General features: G+C 41.8%; 1 protein-coding gene and 2 long non-coding RNA genes across 3 annotated transcripts; 2 read left to right on the top strand and 1 right to left on the bottom strand.

Moving 5' to 3' along the window:
• Positions 1 to 2,599: 2,599 nt before the first annotated feature.
• On the top strand, positions 2,600 to 4,250 carry LOC100282063 (jasmonate-induced protein). Its single transcript, NM_001154976.2, has 4 exons — positions 2,600 to 3,110; positions 3,200 to 3,389; positions 3,571 to 3,771; positions 3,857 to 4,250. Exons 1-4 carry the CDS (start codon positions 2,830 to 2,832, stop codon positions 4,103 to 4,105), a joined length of 921 nt encoding a protein of 306 aa, NP_001148448.2. The 5' UTR covers positions 2,600 to 2,829; the 3' UTR covers positions 4,106 to 4,250.
• An 11,526-nt stretch (positions 4,251 to 15,776) lies between these two features.
• On the top strand, positions 15,777 to 16,220 carry LOC103632174 (uncharacterized). The gene is made up of 3 exons (XR_555739.3): positions 15,777 to 15,901; positions 15,977 to 16,042; positions 16,125 to 16,220. It is a non-coding gene; the product is annotated as an uncharacterized lncRNA (long non-coding RNA).
• A 2,778-nt stretch (positions 16,221 to 18,998) lies between these two features.
• Positions 18,999 to 19,531, bottom strand: LOC103632173 (uncharacterized). The gene is made up of 3 exons (XR_555738.1): positions 19,504 to 19,531; positions 19,170 to 19,283; positions 18,999 to 19,085 (listed from the first exon to the last, which is right to left on the bottom strand). It is a non-coding gene; the product is annotated as an uncharacterized lncRNA (long non-coding RNA).
• Positions 19,532 to 20,076: the final 545 nt, after the last annotated feature.

The raw sequence follows: 20,076 nt of genomic DNA, 5'->3' as shown, positions 1-20,076 counted from the left end.
TCGAACTTATTTTCGGCGGCTATTTTCGTCGGTCTGCCGACGAAAATACTCTATTTTCGTCGGTATAGGCTTATTTTCGTGGGTTTTTGGCCCACGAAAATTTAGGCGTTTCCTGTAGTGAGTCCAAGGAGGGGAGTGGTTATAAGGGTGAATACGAGTAGGTTACATGATAGATCTAATTTGGTAACCTAGTCGTATGAGAATCCAACTCTCTATAATTACAAGTGTGCCTTCTTTATGTATTAGGATCTTATCCTCTTTGCTTAGGACTCTACCTTGTATGTTGGGATCATGTCCTATCTGTTTAGGACTCTATCTTGTCTCTCATATTCCAATAAAATCTTTGTTATATTTGTAATTCTAGAGTCCTCATACTAGATCTTCCAATATCATGATGACCGAGTCCATGGAGTCTATACCGAGCCCATGGGCCTATCCGCGTACGTACGTCTTGTGTGTACCCATGATATATATTCTTTACATTTTGTACTTTGGTATTCCTCTTTTCAATATTGTCTGTGTGTGTGCGTAATCTAATGCGGATTTTGTGGGTTGTCATGTGAATTGTAAGTAAATTTCTAGGACTTATCAGTTTTAGGGTCTTTATTGATTTCTTGGTCTTCTCACAACAAATCATTCAGGCAGACTAATATTATATTTTTCAATAAACAAATCGTAATCTATTGACCTAGATACTGATCATCAACCAAACTAAAATTATTATGTTTTGAATTATGTAACAAATCAGTTTCTATTAACCTAGAGACTGATCCTCAGTGGCACAAAAAATATTATATTTTTGATTTATGTAACAAATCATTCTCTATTAAATTACAAACTAACCATAAGCCAAACTAAAATTATTATATTTTTAAATTATGTACCAAATCTTATTCTCTATTGACCTGAAGACTGATCATGAGCCAGTGCTCTAAACTTAGTTGCCTTAATTACTATAGGTTACACTCATCATATGTGCTTATTGTATCGAGGGGTTCCTTATTATACCGAGGGGCCATGAGTTGCTTCCTCTTAATAAAAAATGTCTCATTTACTGCCGCCAAAAAAGGGGCCAGCACAGTAGTTTGTATATGTATATGTGTCAATTATATACAAGGCAAAATTAATCAACTGAAGAAGAGATTTGTTAGTAGGGAACGTCCAACACAACGGGAAACTACATAAATTCGGACGGCTTAAACCATCAGATGTAAGCTACTTATCATCAGAAATAACCTATTTTTGATGGTTTAGATCTTATCTCCAATCATGGTCGTATGTCGGTCTTAAGAGGTCGAAAATAGCCTTATTTCCGATGGATACCATTGGTGTTAGCGTATTTCAAATGGCCACTAACGATCGTTGGTGATGACACCGACTAATGACTCTGACAACATCCAGTGAGCCCCACATTACATATGTCCAACAGTTGATTCATGGACATTAGAAATAGCAGTCGTCGAACATTAACATTCTATAGACGAGGACTTGGGATAAAAACGTCATGCCCCTCCATCTATAGGAAATGATAGGACCCAAAATCACCCAAAAGTAACCAACAAACCATGTATTTATGATAACGAAAATGCTACACGTACATCCTACCCGTGCATCCGACTCCCATCCGACTATATATCTGGTTAACGGTTGATCTTTACTGTTGCACCACTTGATTTTAGTGATGCACCACTTGATGACCTTGGTTGGACAAAAAGTCGTATTGTCGGGTCGTACGTGTAGCACTTCCATTCGAGTATAACCCCACTACTCTCCATTTACATGCTTGAAAATGGTGCGATGGAGAATATTGGGATTACGCTACCCAAATTTCATTCGAGTTCATTGCTTGTCATAAAGACTTGCTCTATCGATCTCTTCAAGACTGTTCAATAAAAGGAACAATTTCAGACCAACACAGCTCACATGCATCGCATGTCAAAGTATGTATGTTGGTGTGAAATGCACTGACACATAGTCGTGTCAGGCTGGTCCGGTGGCACTGTGACCCATCTGAGTATATTGTATAATTTAGCAAAAAAATATGTAGTTCTAAGGACTCAAACACACAACCTAATGTATAAGAGACTAAAACACATACATCTAGCCAATGCAGCTGTAATTTTATTGTGTTATATATTAAATTCTTATACTTAATATATGTAAACTATTATTTTTTAAAATAAAAAATGTAACCGTATCGTGCCCGTACCAACACTACGGTCGAGATGGTGGCCTAGGCACGACACTATAGCCGTGTCGTGCCAGGCACTGGCACTATACTAGCCAGGCCGGGTCGTGCCTAGACCGTGCTTTTTCGTGTCGTGCCTAGGCTGGCCCATCATGTTAGTGCCAAATGACCCTCTATAGTAACACCGTGACATGTTCATGATACAGTCAAAAATCCTTATCTTATAATAAATAATCCAAGCAACAATTAATGAATACAATATTTTTACAGAAACGTAATATTATTGTTCGGGGGTCTAAGCGTGTAGCATGTGGAGAAAACTGGCCTGTCCTTGCAACACAACAAAAGCTGGTGATATAAAGAACTCGAGCATGCAGTTGGTGGGCGGTGCACATCTCTTTAACCCATTGACTGACCTCGTCCCCAACCCAACCCTGGTGAAGCTGTGCGTAGGATCAATCAATCTCAATCTCACCTTGGGTAGAGACCGCGCGCAGCCCCAGCCCCAGCCTCATGGCCGACGGGGTGTTCTATAAATAGAGTTGCTTGTCCCCTACCTTCGGACGCACAACACAAGAGCTACTACTACAGCTCCTCATCTCAAGTGTGTAGACGAGACAGAGAGACACTGAGAGAGCGCCATGGCCAGCCTCCAAGTCACTCCTACTTCGGCGTTCACTGAGTGGAACGAGCTGAAGTTCGAAGGCCTGTACCTGTTCCACACGCCCCTGGGCTCAGGCGCCAACCAAGCTCGGGTCATAGACAACAAGGCGCCGATTGGCATCGGTGCCACCGTAGTTAACAACTGGACAGTGTATGACGGGCCAGGGCCGAACGCAAAGCTGGTTGCCCGTGCACAGGGCTTGCATATCCAAGCCGGCAACTGGGTCAACTCCTTCAGCCTAGTGTTCGTGGATCAAAGGTACCGGCCGGCCTTCTGTATTTGAGGAGCAAGGCATATATATCTCTATAATTAATTCATTATTAAATATGTTTATATGTGTGGTGCAGGTTCAGTGGGTCCACGCTTGAAGTGACCGGGATAGTAGTTGAATCCGGGGAGTGGGCTATTGTTGGGGGCACCGGTCAGTTTGCCATGGCAAACGGTGTCATCTTCAAGAAGTTCCATGAGCAGAGAAGCGAAGGGAACATCATACAACTCACCATCCATGCTTTCTGTCCGGTGCTCGGACCGAGAAAGGCAAGATATAGATAGATAGATAGACACAATAAAAACTAAATATATACATACATACATACATATGTTTCTTATAATTTTTTTGAGGGAGGATATGATATATATATATATATATATATATATATATATATATATATATATATATATATATAAAGTTACCATATTTACATGCATATATATGCAGCGCTCGGCCGCAAAAGTTGGACCGTGGGGTGGGAGCGGCGGGTCTCCGGTGGACATCACGGCAGAGCCCCAGCGTCTGAAGAGCATCACCGTTGCTACTGGCATCGCCGTGACCTCGATTGCCTTCTCCTACGTCGACTCCGCCGGCCAAACCCAATCTGCTGGTCGCTGGGGCGGTTCCGGTGGAGAAACTGAGCCGGTGGTAAGTGGACACGCACGCAAATGCATTATTAGTATATGCTCAGCTCGCGACGGACGGACTCTGAAATTCCTGCACGCCCCCGCAGATCCAGCTCGGCGACTCCGAGGTGCTCACGGAGCTGTCCGGGACGATCGGCAACGTCGACGGCCACACCGTCATAACCTCCATCAAGTTCGTCACAAGCCTCAAGACCTACGGCCCTTTCGGAGCATGGGGGGACGGGAGTGACACTCCGTTCGCGATCCCCGTGCAGCAAGGGAGTGCCATCGTTGGCTTCTTCGCACGAGCTGGGGTCTACCTCGACGCCCTTGGCGTTTACGTGCGATCCCTGTGATGAGACTCTCACGAGAGGGGCAGCTAGCTGCTCTGCTAGCTCCACCGGCTTTCATCGCGTCACCCTCCGTTTTATTTCCTACTGCTACTTGTTGTGTCTTGAATAATTTCGATAAATAAAGGACTCCGCCAGAGATTGGCACTTGAATCGATCCATAAATGCTTGTGTGAATTAGTGCTTCAAGTTTCCAACTCCATTAATTGTCCATTAGATTTACAACACTGTGTCCAACCGAGCTATATATATATATATATATATATATATATATATATATATATATATATATATATATATATATATATATATATACGGCGGCACTAAAATGCACCTGGGTGCATTCTCTATATTGAATGCACCCAGGGTGCAATAACACCCCGAGCACGCCTCCCCATAAGAGCACGCCCTCAGCCCTCCTGTACGCGTGCCTCCCTGCCCCCGCCGCGAGTATCCTCTAATTGCAGACTTAAATCTCTGTTTTTACTCCTTGATTACCATTGCATGCTGTGTTGTTACTCCAGTTGCAACGTTTGTTGCTTGTTGATTGCAACTATGGGTATCCGCTAATTGCAAACTCATGATTGCGTGTTGTTCTGCAGGATGCAAACATACTTGATGTGTTTGTCTCTAGGGTGCGGCAAACATTTGATACAAGGGAAGAAGCCTACCTCTTTTACCTTGACTATGCAAAGTTGGCTGGTTTTAGTGTCAGGACAAAGAGGTGTAATTGCAACTGCTGGTGTGGTGTGATTGCAACCCCGCATTAGGTGTGATTGCAACTGCTGTATAATTCTACCCAAATATCTGTTAAAAAATGTAAACAAAATGATTGCAACTGCTGGTGTGTTGTAATTGCAACTACTGGTGTGGTGTGGATGCAACTGCTGAGTTGCTCTGATGTGATTGCAAGTACTGAATAACTCTGAAAATTTTGTTAAAAATATGATTGCAACTTCTGGTGTGGTGTAATTGCAACTGCTGGTCTGGTGTGATTGCAACTTCTATATAACTAGATGCAACTGCTGGTCTGGTTCGAAAATTGTAGCATTCTGTCGGGAGCGTGCGAGAGGGACGAAGATGAAGCGTCGGTTCGGCCTGGGTGGGGCGGTTGGCTCGGACCAGGTGCTCCTGGCGCGTAGGTTCGGCTTGGGTGCATTCTCTATATTGAATGCACCCAGGTGTAATATATAAATACAGTATATATATATATATATATATATATATATATATATATATATATATATATAGGGAAGAGGTAATGGAAGCCCTGGGCTTTCGTTAGTGGGCGAAGCCCCAGCCAGGAGACCGATCGGGTCGCGTTCGGCCCACTGGACGCCAGCCTGCGCCATTTATGCAAAGGATAGCCACGTATCTCGGCTTACACGCGACATGCAAATACGCAACCATAAATATGTGTACAAATGTGCATAACTCATGCATAAATGGAATCTTTGCATGCCAGGAATCGCGCGCACGAATATTTGCATGTGCTTGACGGTTACGACTGCATAACGTTGTGATACATGATAGCGTAAACCATGCAAACGTTTAAAATCTACCACCGGGTTTGAGATAAGGCAATACGTGATCTTCGTGCGCGTAAATAAAGGCGCAGTTACGGCAGGAAACTAATACAACTTTACAGCCGCGTCCACGTTCGCTCGTCCATCTGAAATATTGGCGGCGGTTAGCGGCGGCGGAAGTGAGAGGTCCGGCCGGCGATGGGCGGCGAGAAGATGTCCACCACCGGCGCTGGCGATGACATCCTGCCTGTAACATCTGTGCATAAGCCAGCAGGTACGTCTGTTTCAATGGACATGCATCCTGTAGCGTCTGCAATCGCCCCATACACAGAGGGTGTCTCTGTTACTCCTCCGGCGGCATTGAGGGCACCTGGACATATCGAAGAGCACACAAAAACAGCAGGCGTGGTCGGCGCAGAGAAGCACATCCCCATGAGACATATTGGGCCGCATGAACAGGACACACCTCATATTCTTCAAAGCCACGTAAGTTCTCCCATATTACGTTAAATTTAGTCGCTATTGAATCGTAAATGTTAAATTTCTGTGCGCAGCCGGACAATATTGATATAAGATTGATACCTAAAGTCGGTATGACATTTAGTAACGTGGACGAGGCGTATAATTTTTATAGTCAATATGCATACGAGGTAGGATTTCCGTTGAAGAAATATAGGGAGCGGAAGAATTGTAAATGGTTGAACTGTTCAATGGAAGGAAAGAATGCTAAAAGGGTAGCTGGAAATCCAAGGATACGTAACACATGTTCGAAACGAACACAGTGCAAGGCTGGGATGAAACTTAAAAAAATCTACGATGATGCTAAAGAGAATGTTATTTCCGTTCGGATTGATCTGGTAAACTATGAGCATAATCATGAATTTTTGAAGAAAGATACAGAAAAAGGGCAATTGCAATGCAACAAAACACATGATCGTGAATATATGGAGTTCCTTAGTGCGATGCAAGAAAGCAGGATTCCACAACATTGCATTATGGATTTTGTTACAGAAATGCATGGTGGCCCAGATGTTGGGGACCTTCGGCATCCGAAGGTCCTCAAAAACATGATTTAACAGTATTTCTGGAGTATGATGTGTGAACAGGTATCTTCGGATTCAAGTCAGCATCACAGTAGACCAGAGTAATACGAAGGTTGATACAGAGCCGAAGGTGTGAGCAAGAAAGCTTCGGCGCGGTAGCAACAAGTGAAACCGAAATAAAGATGAAAAGGCTATTTAGACCTTGTCAGATTACTATAGAATTATTATCGAATGTAAAGGGCATTAATGTAATTTTGCACGGGCTGCGTCCCGTGCCTATAAATAGGTGAACAGTACTCCCGTACTATACACGCTGACTTGGCATTCGCTTTTTGCGTCACGCTTGTACTGTCATCCCCTTCCAATTGAAGGTACACTTGTAATTCAATGATATTTCTGCTTATGCCTGATAATAATATATAATTGCTCATGTTGTCTTTTATATTCTTTATATTTCATCCTTCGTCGTTGTTTAATAAATTTATGAAGGTACGTCCTTCATAACCTTCGTCCATAAGCTATTATATCCTGAGGGGAAATAATGCTTCGAAGGACGAAGGACTTTAACGATTAACATTTTCTATGTTGCCTTGTTCTTAATTCATAGCACTTGAGAACGAGTCCCCAACATTGGCGCCCACCTCCGGTGAACTCACTTCCACTCTGAGTTTTTTGAACACCTTCGGCGATCATAAACCTTTGTTATGGCGCCGAAGAAGGCTTCAGCGACTGGGGCTGCAGCTTTGCAACCACTAGACCACAATCAGGAGACAGTCTCCCTGCGGGAGGCCCGAAGCCAGAAAAGGAAGGCTGTCAGCCCGACACCACCAGAGGACGAGATAGATCAAGAAATCAGAGATATGGAGATGCTTCATCAACAGGTACAGAGGAAAAAAGAAAAGATGGCCAGGCTAGCTGAACTGCAGAGGCAGATAGATGAAGCCTCTGAAGAAGTTCGTCATCTTGTTCAGGATGAGCAACACCGAAGGCCTCAGCACCAAGACCTTCATCAGGAGGGTTTTCCCAACGAGGATGACTGGTATGACAATTTCCATCATGGGAATTTTGTTTTTGATGATGCTTCTCCTCTGTCCGCTGAGCTGCAGGCTACACCTTGGCCTTCGTCCTACAAGCCGCCTCAGCTTCCCGTATTCGATGGCCATTCAGACCCAAAGCAGTTTTTGATGAGCTACGAAGCAACAGTATCTTCGTATGGTGGCAATGCTTCAGTTATGGCCAAATCTTTCGTTATGGCTGTCAGAAGTGTTGCTCAAACCTGGTATTCCTCCCTTCGACCAGGAACGATCACTTCATGGAAGAAGCTGAAGGACTTGTTGTTAACTAGCTTTCAAGGATTTCAGACGAAGCCGGTCACTGCTCAGGCTCTGTTCCAGTGCACCCAGGATCACGAAGAATACCTTCAGGCGTATGTCCGAAGGTTCTTGCGTTTGAGGGCACAGGCACCAACAGTGCCCAATGAAATTGTCATCGAGGCCATGATCAAGGGACTTCGGCCAGGACCGTCAGCTCAGTACTTCGCCAGGAAGCCTCCTCAAACTTTGGAGAAGCTGCTCCAGAAGATGGACGAGTACATTCGGGCCGATAATGATTTTCGCCAAAGAAGGGAGGAGGCTTTCAGGTTTTCTGAAATGACCAGGGGCTTCGGAGGGAGGTTCTACTCGAGGCACGTGAGATCAATTCATAACTCTACACAAAATGATGATAGAGGAAGCCAACAGCAAAGGCCACAATGCTCCTCACAGGCTTCAGGGCAACAGCAAAGCTCCTTCCGACCACCAGCTCCAAGAGGCAGAGGCGCCAGGGGCTTTGGAGGAAGATTTGGCGATCAACCGAGAAGAATCTTTTGCTTATTCTGCGGTGAGAACAAAGGCCATACTACCAGGATGTGCCATGTTACTATTCAGAAGCAAAAGGAAATAGCTGAAGCAGCAGCACAACAAGCTCAGCCGAAGCAGGTCATGCATACAGCTTCGTATCATTCGCCCTACATTCCAGAATATGTGGGCAATCATCCTGCAGTTTCTGTTGCTTCGACGAGTCAGCCTCAAGCTTCTTGGCAACAGCCTCCGCCTCCACCTCCGTTGCAACAAGGCCAGCAGCCAGAAGGGAGCCAGTATGCTCCACACCAGAGGGACTTCAGAGAGCAGTCCGAAGCTCGTACAGTCAATAGCACTGTGCCAGAGTCAAAGCACATCTATTGACAAATATCCTACCTTAATAGCAATCTTTTTCATTCAGTTTTATTTTCTGTAATAAAGGACGTTGTTTACATTTCATGTAATTAGTTTCGTTGAATCCTACAAGGAAAATATATTTTCTTCACAGGCTTATATTGATTAAAGTTCAAAGACTTGTAATAACAAAGAGGACCTTCGAACTATCGAAAATTCTTCGAAGCAACAAAAAGTCGTTCTAAGGAACGCAGAGTAAGTTTGCCGAAGTCACAAAAAAGTCGTTCCAAAGGGAGCGCAGTGTAAGTTTTCTGCTCCAAAGTCGTTCCAAAAGGAATGCAGAGCATACAGCGAAAAGTCAACGCTGATACCGCCTAAGTAAAAGGCGAAGCGCGAAAAGTCAACGCGAATACCGCTAAAAGTAAAAGGCGAAGAAGCTCCTAAGGGAGGCTTACAACGAAAAATAAACGCTGATTCCGCTGAAGTAAAAGGCGAAGAAGCTCCTAAGGGAGGCTTATAAAAGATTGTGTTTTATTGCAGGGATGCGTATGTATCTTCGGAATAAACATCATCTCACATTACATAACATCATCGCATCATTTCGCATAGCATAAGCATCATACATCATTTTGCACATGGCACAAGAGGTGGACACATTATCAATCTACAGAAGAACGCTTTGAAAAAAGGGAGAAATCATAGTCACAAAAAGATTCATCATTGACCTTCGGAAGAATAGCTTCGGAAAATATTTTCACGAAGCCTGGATATTATTCATCAGAATATTGGATATTGTTGTGACAAAGAAAAATTCTTCTTCACGAAGCATGAAAAGAAGGGAAGGTGTTTTTTCGTCAAAGACTCAAAAGCGGTACGTGTAAAGTTTCATGCATCGTAAAGAATTGACTAACAAAAATAGGTACATTACATTTAGGGTTACAAAATGTTACAGTATATTACATTTCAGAAGTTTTCACAAAAATACTTAATCCTCTCTCAAAACGACTTCTGCAGCCTCGTTCAGGAGCCGATTGACGACTTCGTCCATAATATCTTCAGCCATCTTTTTAATTTCGTCGTCTCCTTTCGGCTGAGGGCCCGAAGACGTTTTAGCAGGATCTGAAGTAAGACAGGATACGGCTACATTGCTATTACAAATCGCAAACAAATCTTAAAGCCTAAAGATTACAACACAATAAAAACTATTAGTTAATACCTAATTGACCTTCGGCCTCTGCGCTCTTTTCAGCAGCCTCAGCTACTTCTCTAGCATCGTGAATGCCCTTTTCACTTCTTCGAATAATTTCTCCGGCCATTTCTCGGCCACCATTATCCCAGATATCGGTAAAAAATTTTCCACCAATTATACTAGCTTCGGCCGAAGGATCTCTTGCATCTTCAAAGGACAAAGCAGCTTCAGACTGTGCTAAAATTTTTACATGTTCGCAGCCCTTCTTCTCTAGGATGGTGGCAATCCCCCTGGCACCAGAGAAGGCGCATATATCTCCTCGGCTATTTAAAATTTCTTCGAAGGCCTCAGCTTCGTGGTCGATCCACTCGATGGGACCTTCGGGATTGCCTCTCGTAAAGTTTTCTTCGCTTGAGAAGGCGCCAACCTTGGCGAAGCTAGCTTTTAACTTTTTAACACAATCTATAGATTTGTTATAGCATCTCTTTCTGGACGAACGAAGCTCTTCAACAGTTATTTCTAGGTGATCGGCCCATTGGTCGCTGAGTTCTCGCTTTGTTTCTTCAAGTATGCGTTCTTCCTTGACTCTGGCCAGTTGTTTCCGAAGATCTTCAATTTCCCGCTTCTGAGCTTCAGCTTGACCTTTAAAAGCAGCTTCGTCCTCCTTTATTTTATTTATCAATGAGTACAACATTTTATCTTTTTCGAGACCTTCGTTCCTCAGTTCAATAACTTCGGAACGAAGGTTGCTCAGGGCTATAGAGCACCCTTCGTCTTCAGCTTCTTTCTGTGCCCTGAGGGCATTGCTAAGTATCAGGCCCTGCAAAGAGAAATATGTCTGCATCAATAGGTTTAAACAAACGAAAAATTTTGGACTCAACAAAAAAAATACAAGGATTTCATTTGTCGCACCTTTAAGCTATTGTAAGCTAGGCTGTCAGCTAGATCGTTCTTTGACAGCACCGAGAGCCCGTCTTCTAAAGTTGGGAATCCGAAGCTCCTGCTCATCTCCCGACAGACAGAAATTTCCTTGCTGTCGGGGAGACAATACAAGAAGTCTTCTTCTCCACTGCCATTGAATATTAACGCCCCCTTTGGATATTTCAGTTTTTGGGCGTAGTGCTGGGCCTCTTGCTCTTCTTTTTCTGATAGTTTTTTCCCCGAAGCATGACGAAGAATATAATCACGAACTTTCGAGGATGCTTCGGGGGCAATGACACCGGTTTCTTCAACAAAAGTTGGCTTTGTTATTTTTTCTGCCTCACTTTCCAAGGATTTTATCTTTACAGGCTCTGAGGGCCCAGCTTCGGCTTCAGTCTCTTGCCCTGGAGCTTTAGAACCAGAAATTTCAGTTGTTGCTTCAGGAATGACAGCAGCCCTCTTCGGAGGTGTGCTTGAAGATTTGATCGTTTCCAGTACATCTAGCACATTAGCCATTCTCTTTCTTTTTGGAGTCACTGCTGGCACTTTTTGATTTTTTACTGTATCAATGTTTGCTGCGGGACTCAAAACTTCTGATGTTTTGGATCCCTCGGTTGCTTCTTTTACCTCTTCCATTTTTTCTGTGGACGACGCTTCGGCCTTCTCTTTCGTTTCTGATAACAAAATCTTCGATTGTTCCAATTCTATCTTTGTTGGCACTTCGGCCGTTTCTGCGACTTCTGGCAGCAAGGTTGGCTCGGCTGGTTTTTCAACTTCGGTGGCCGAAGAAGTTTCTCCGGTAAACTCAGGCACCGAAGCTGGTTCAATATAGCGCGGCCGATGTGTAAGGACCTTTATCTTCTTTCTTTTCGGTTCTGGCTCGCTAGGAGCAGTTGCAGCTTCTTCTTTTGCAGAGGTTGTGTTTTTTCTCTTCTGCCTTCGGATGGGATAGCAATAGTCAGGGTAGACAAACCCGATTGCATCAAATACCCGATTCAGCCTCTTCTTTTTTCGGCCTCCGAAGGCTGCTGACATTGCAGTGTTTTCGGCCTTCGAATAAGCCCCAAGCAGCTCATCACTTAAATTTTCAATACTTTTTAACCAGTCATCATCTGGCTCAACGAATTTATCTCCAAATTTAAAAGTGTACTTCAACCTGATAAGTCCACCTTCGTCGGCCTCTTTTACGGTTTCTTGTGGCATTTCCCATTTCTCCGCGAGCGGCCATACCCTGAAGGCAATATGCTCTTGTACTAAGTCTCTCGTTCCAATGAAAGAGCAGACTGCGCCGAAGGCCCTCTGGCATTCTTCGGCAGCTTCATTCATTTCAACCTTCGGCCTCCGAAGGCCGAAGCTTTGCCAAATAGGGCGCATAATTATACCTTTGATATCTTCTCGTATTGTCAGATCATTCTTCACATAAAACCATTCTGTCATCCAATCGCCGGGCCATCTCTTCCAAAAGGTTGGCACGGGGCAACTTGACCCGGACCGAGAAACAAAACTGTAGCAGCCAAAATTATTGTGATACTGTTCCTTACCCCAAGGTTTTGTCTCGTATGATAATTCGTGTATATTACAGAAGCTTTTTGCATCAGGCTCCAGACCTTGGCTTCTCACGGCCCACACGAAGATATTCAGCTTTATAATTGCCTCGGGGGTAAGTTGATGGAGATAGATTTCGAATATTCTCAGCACTTCCACAACGAAGCTGCTCAAGGGAAATCGCAGTCCAGCTTTCAAAAAGCTTCGGTACACTACGACTTCATTCTCTTCGGGATGTGGGCAAGTTTTTTCCCCTTCGTCCGCCCTCACAATGGACAAATCCCGGAAATACCTTCCTCTCATATTGGCAAGATGACTTTCTTTGATAGTTGATTTACCATAAACTGAATGGCTTGGTCGCCAGGGACGATCTTCGGAGTCTTCACCACCACTGTCCGCATCATAGCTGTCGCTGTCACCAGTATCCTCAGACAAACCTTCCAGAATCTCCTTGGTGATTTTTTCTGTGTTGGTCTTTGACATCGCTATAAGAAACCCCAAATTTTTCTCTTCGTCGAGGCTCAGCTTCGTCTCAGCAACAGTCTTCTTATCTTCGGACATCTTCGGAGATGCTAAAAAACTATTTTTAAAGCCGAAGCTTCAAAACTAAAAGCTTAGCAAATCTTAGTTCACAAGAGCTAAAAATTGAGTAAGTGGGAGCAGTTGGCCAGAGAGCGTATCAAATGAGTTTGCGGTATGGCCGTATTTATACGCCAAGAGCGTTGAAAATTGAAAGACCCCGCTTGTCAGTGAATGTTGCTATTCTAGCAAAGGGAAGGTGTTTTTTCGGACCTTCGGCGTAAAGCCTTCGTCCATGTCGCAATCTAAATTTATTATTTTAAAAACAAATTAATATTGCGAGGGGCTACTGTTGGGGACCTTCGGCATCCGAAGGTCCTCAAAAACATGATTTAACAGTATTTCTGGAGTATGATGTGTGAACAGGTATCTTCGGATTCAAGTCAGCATCACAGTAGACCAGAGTAATACGAAGGTTGATACAGAGCCGAAGGTGTGAGCAAGAAAGCTTCGGCGCGGTAGCAACAAGTGAAACCGACTTAAAGATGAAAAGGCTATTTAGACCTTGTCAGATTACTATAGAATTATTATCGAATGTAAAGGGCATTAATGTAATTTTGCACGGGCTGCGTCCCGTGCCTATAAATAGGTGAACAGTACTCCCGTACTATACACGCTGACTTGGCATTCGCTTTTTGCGTCACGCTTGTACTGTCATCCCCTTCCAATTGAAGGTACACTTGTAATTCAATGATATTTCTGCTTATGCCTGATAATATATATAATTGCTCATGTTGTCTTTTATATTCTTTATATTTCATCCTTCGTCGTTGTTTAATAAATTTATGAAGGTACGTCCTTCATAACCTTCGTCCATAAGCTATTATATCCTGAGGGGAAATAATGCTTCGAAGGACGAAGGACTTTAACGATTAACATTTTCTATGTTGCCTTGTTCTTAATTCATAGCACTTGAGAACGAGTCCCCAACACCAGAAAATGTTCCAATAACCGTGCAGGACATGAGTAACCTGTAAGTGTATTATGCATTGACAATAATTGTATTTTATATTACATAAACAATCATAATGTGTTGAGTTAGATATAGTGCATAATCATTACATTTTTTGACAGGAAAAAAGCATGGCAAAGGGAAAGAAATGCAAATGATGTGTCAAAGCTGTTATTTTTTTTCATTATGCAAGAAAGATAATCCACAATTTTTTCAGACTTTCAACTGGACAAAGAAGGGAAAATTTTAAGCATATTTTGGTCTCATGCTAGCCAGCAAGCCGAGTACATTGATTTTGGTGATGCAGTTACATTTGATACTACACATAAGACTAATATGTACGATAAGCCATTAGGCATGTTTGTTGGCTCGAACCACCACCTACAATGCACAATATTTGGGTTTGCTTTACTAGGAGACGAGACAGTTGATACATTCGAGTGGGTCTTCAATACGTTCAAAACATGCATGGGATGTGACGGACCACGAGTGATGTTGACAGGTATGTTGTAATAAAATGGCTCGTAATTATTATGGCACGTACTATATGATATCATATTGGCTTGCATGATGTTATGTAAATTTATCTATTTCAGATCAAGACCCTGCCATGCCAATCGCACTTGGCAGAGTATTCCCAAACACAATACCTCGATTGTGTTTGTGGCATGTGCAAAACAGGTATATGCCCCACTTGAATGAATTATATGCAAGATTTGAGGACATGGATTTCAAAACAAGGTTCCAATCTATAATACATCATCCATTGAATGAAATGGAGTTCGAGGCTGCCTGGCAAATGATGCTTGATGATTTCCAACTACACGAGAACAACACCCTTGCCAGATTATATGAAATACGGAAAGATTGGGTACCTGCATTTTTCAAAGGAGACTATTGTGGTCTTATGGTCTCTACACAACGAAGCGAGAGCATGAACAAGTTGGTGAAGAGTGCCCACGTGGATGCAAACACACCGCTTCATCAATTTGCAAAGCAAATGATGAAGCTCCTGCATAGTAGGAAGATGAAAGAGGCCAAAGAGGCACTAGGATGCATGGTAAGTGAAAAAAAATAATAAACATATGTTTTATGCTATTAAAAACAAAACAGTATTAATACTATATTGTGTAATTTGCAGGGTCAAAAGGATACAACTACATTGTATATGTTTGAAATAAGAGTTGCAAGGGCATACACTAGAGCTGTGACGACAAGGTTTCAGGAGACAGTAAAATATGCAACTGCATATCGAATAGACCGTGATACAGAGGGTGAGGAACATGATTGGGTGGTGAAACATACTACAAGATCAAATAAAATTGTTTGGGGTCAACACCAATTCAAGATAAGGGCTGATGTGGATGCCGGAAAGTATTCATGTGAGTGCAAGCATTGGGAGCATACAGGTATGTTATACTAAACGATTTTTTCTATATAAAATTATAAATTATTACGAATACATAGCTGTTTGCGATTAATATATGACATAATGTATGTTTAATCAATTATAGGTCTATTTTGTGTTCATATTGTACGCACTTTCATGCATCTACAAATTGAAAGGATCCCGAGTGAGTATATTTTGCAACGATACACATACTCCGCGCATCAAGATGTGGCTTTTTCAAGAGACGATAGGAATTTGAAAGGAAAAGATGGAGAAACTAGATCATATAGACAGAAGATGTTGCTTAAAAAAGCAATGAAAGTAGTACACCATACGAGTCTGTCTAAAGCTGGGAATGATAAAGCCCTAGAGATGATGGACGAATTATTAGGGTTATTGATGCGTGTGGAGCCTGATATAGGTACTGGTGAGAGTTGTGGCACAAGTGTTTGCGATGACATCCAGGTACGCACCTCGTGATGTTATGAATTTTGCATAATTACTTGTCGATAATGATCCATGATTGTAATGATGATATAGGTCGAAGCGTATGAAACAGAAGAAATGGCTATAGACAACTTACGCAAATTAGATGATGGGAACGAGGTATGGAACAAATCTTTATAATGTATTACATACACTGCTCTATAAGATTTGTGTCTTCACTGGACTTTGTTTTATTTCACAGGAAATTTTAATGGGCTCTAATACAAATGAATGCAATACTAAGGATGATCAATGTAATATGCAGATATTAACATTGGAACATAACACTGACATTCGGCTAGTTGATATTAGTTCTATGGATGTGGAAGCTAGAAAGGTGAAAACATTGCTACAATATATGATGACATACGTGAATATAAAATCTGACTTGATATCTTTGTTTTGTAGAAACTGGAATTTCATATGGAAGGTGTAAACTTAGCAAGACCAGATAAGGCCAAGCCTAAGGGAAGAACAATCAAAAGTAGTGAGCAACAAGTTTTAAAATTGGGTGCGAAAGGAGCTAAGAAGATGAGCAGGAAATGCCAGAAATGTGGCATAGCTGATGGTCACAACAGCCGTACGTGTTTAACTGTCGAGGATAATAGGGTTCGATTGGCTAACCTATCTGGACGTAAGCGAGGACGGCCTCCTGGTTCAAGGAACAAAATCATAGCTGCAGCCCCGCAATGGAATGAGACATCAACGTCGAAAAAACGAACGGTGGATGTCGGAGATGATGATTCATCTGGTAGAGAGTAGAAGACCATAAGATACAAATATTTCCTTGTGTAAATGTGATTCCTGTGTTCATTTGACAAATTCCAGAAAGTATCATAAATATACTTGCAAACTGGCATAAACGTATGTGTAATTTGTCATAAGCTTTAACAGGTATGCAGTAAACTGACTGTACATAGACTTAGCATACATGTATGTGAAAAAATGCATAACTCTGCGTTGTGTAATGCATAAGATGGTTAGCCTGTGAACCATGACTGTACAAAAAATGACCCTGTTTGCAGTATATAACTCTGATAATGTATATAATAATGTATTGGCATATAATGATGACTATTGTATCATAAGTGTATGGACAAACATGCATAAGACTGGCAATAATTATATCGTAAACTTCGGACAAAAAACATGCGTACTTCGAGGTTATTGACATAACAATATTGTACAGGAACCTGGCAGAATCAAATGCAAGAAACACACATTACTATCAAACACAGTTTGGTACAATATTCTAGTTTAGAAGTTAGCTGATCCCCAAAGTTGTCATCGACATAAACTAAGAAACGTCTACGGACTTTGCCCATAATATACACACATGACTGATCTGAAGTTTAGGGAACCATTGTATACAAAATTTATTACATGACCAAACTAAACTACATCCTTTAGACCTTGAATCTTTGGATGTCTTGGAGCAGCGATAATGCTTTGTTCTTCGGGTGGAATGTGATATAATGCAGCGCAAGAGACCGTATCTCACTGGTGTTGCCCTGCAATACAAAAACACTGAGTTAGTTATACCTCTGTTCCATATGTTGCCTTGTGCCAACTATAGAATTAATTGGTAAATTTGTACGTACTGCTTCTATGTCTGACCGCAAAAATCCTTCGTCGCATTGATAAAATAGAATGTAACCCATGACATAAAACCCACAGTCATTGGATCCAGCTGCCATGTTAGGACAATTTGGGCACAAGTCAATTGTGAAGTTACCAAACTTGGGAAAGCATGTACTGGGTCGTACATGTTGTATTGCTTTGTTTAATCTGCTCATAATAACCTTAGCCCATGGTAACTTTCTACCACCTGAGCCCAAATGTGCAAAATGATAGTCCTTCCATGTAGTTCCACCAAGTGTTGGTCCATATGGGTTGGAATCTAAAATATGAATGCACTTCTTGACCTTGTTGACAACATATAATGTCCAATGCCCCCTGCTTACCATGGGGACCATGATCTGACCGTGTAAAAAAAGCATAAAATTAACAGGGTAACTTACAAAAGCATAACAATGTGATATGTTCCATTTAAAAGAAATTATGTTTGGATTATGAAATACGATTGTTACCGCTTTGCATTGGTCCAATTCATCTATCTCAGGCAATGAATTGTCTAGAAGTGTGTGGAGTACAGATTCATCAAAAGGTTGAGGGTTGCGACTGTGTCGTTCGTGTTCCTCAAAGTTGAGTAGTGACTGCAATAAACGATATAAATGGAGTGAGTGTACTTGGGTTCATCTAATTTGTATATGAAAATGGTGTATGTAAGTTACGATAGTTTACCCCAATATTAACATCAAGAATCAAACTGTTCGAACTCATGGAAGTCTGCTGATTTTTTGCATCATCAATTACACATTGGGTGAAACACTGCATGAATACATTGTCGAGACACTTCCCATCGGCAAAAGATTTATATATGTCAGAACATGTCGCTGAATATTCACCATAATCTATTATGGTCCTGGTGAATTTTTTATATCAATTAGAGAGGTCGCGTAAATCTACTAGCATATAAACAGATTTAGATTAAGTATGAACTTCATACCTGCCGGTGTCAGATTGCAGACCACACAAATATTCGCGTAGAGCTAACACAGTTTGCATCTCCGAATCAAGAGAAGCCTGGCCAACCTGTGGAGTGTTTGTAGCTTGATCGGTTTCAACATAAACCTAAAAATATATATGAAAATATACATAAAACTCTGTGAACAATTTTGACAACTATAAAGAAAATGAAAATTACTGAGCTGACATAAAGTGGAATATACGTATGTGGAATGAAGTGTCATAAACTGGCATAAAATTAATGAGCTGCATTACTGATACAGATCAAGAGACAGAAATATTCTTGCAAACTGCATAAATGTATGTGTAATTTATCATAGGCAGCTAACAGATATGTAAAAACTGCGTGCACATCTACTTAGCATACATGTATGTGTAAATATGCATAACACTGATTTGTATGATGCATAACCTATTTAGACTGTGAAGCATGGCTGTACAAAATCTGTGAACAGTTGAAAACTACAAAGAAAATGTAAATTACTGAGCTAACATGTTCAGATGGAGTCTGATCAAAGCATGAACCACTGTCAGGCAAGTCTGTTTCTGCCGCTTGTTGTACGCCGCCAGTAGACTAACAATGATGGTATAAATGGATTACAAATTTAGTAAACTGCTAATGAGAATATAGAAAAACCACGAGGGGGTTTAGTCAAACCTTGATTTGCGGAGTCGCATCAAATATCGGCGCGTCAGGATCCATGTGTGGTGTTGCTTTAGGAGTGACGTTTGTATTGGTCGGCATGTTCTTGCCACCGTCACCATGTTTACCCTGAAAAAATTGTAATGGTTATATGCTATTTACATAAAACGATGAATACAACCCTATAATGAAAAAATACAATTAATAAGAAAAACATTACCACTGAGGTTGTAGGTGTTTTGTTCTGTTTCGTTATATTTGTATGAACCAGTGGATCAATATCAGCTTCATCGGGGCAACTTTCTAATAGTACACGAATATGTTGTTGCCTTAACAGTAATTCATGTACCTGTGTGTCTGTAAACTGAGTATCCTGCTGAGAAACTGGAGTAGACATATCGGGTACAGTTAGGGTGGCCGGACACGTACATCCTTCTGTACGTGTCATGTAAACAAAAAAACATTGTTTAAAATAATGACATCAAAACGATATCGATAAATGATTGCATAACTTTTTTATATTGACGTAAATACATTAAACTGACTAACCAGCTGTCTGGGGACGAATATCATCTGATTTTGATGTGGTTTTCTGCACATCATAAGCATCTTCGTTGTCACCCGCCTCGGCACGGAGGACCTCATCAATTAACTCGCCAAAAACATCAGATAGATTGTATTGTTTCTCAACAATCTGCTGAAGAGTCTGTTTAATAACTGAACACGCCTTACCAACCTCCGCATCAAAATGTGACAACTTCTCTATGAAACCCAGGCGGTGGCGGGATGGAAGCTGATTCAGCTTGCTTGATATCAAATCCCTGATGAGCGGGAGTTCGATGTGAATTGAGTGTTGTCCAGATGGGTCAGGACGAGGAACATCAAAAGTGTTGGTCCTGGTCTTATGCTGTTGTAAATTGAA

Source organism: Zea mays, chromosome 7 (genome assembly GCF_902167145.1).
Source record: "Zea mays cultivar B73 chromosome 7, Zm-B73-REFERENCE-NAM-5.0, whole genome shotgun sequence".
NCBI lineage: Eukaryota > Viridiplantae > Streptophyta > Magnoliopsida > Poales > Poaceae > Zea > Zea mays.
Note: the sequence above shows the minus strand (reverse complement) of the source record. Positions and strands in the feature narration are given on the sequence as shown.

Bases quoted from the DNA above. Each gene is read 5' to 3' on its own strand.
- LOC100282063 (NM_001154976.2), top strand. From the start codon at position 2,830: ATGGCCAGCCTCCAAGTCACTCCTACTTCGGCGTTCACTGAGTGGAAC. The intron at 3,111-3,199 runs GTACCGGCCGGC...TGTGTGGTGCAG, and splicing joins CTAGTGTTCGTGGATCAAAG to GTTCAGTGGGTCCACGCTTG. The intron at 3,772-3,856 runs GTAAGTGGACAC...ACGCCCCCGCAG, and splicing joins GTGGAGAAACTGAGCCGGTG to ATCCAGCTCGGCGACTCCGA.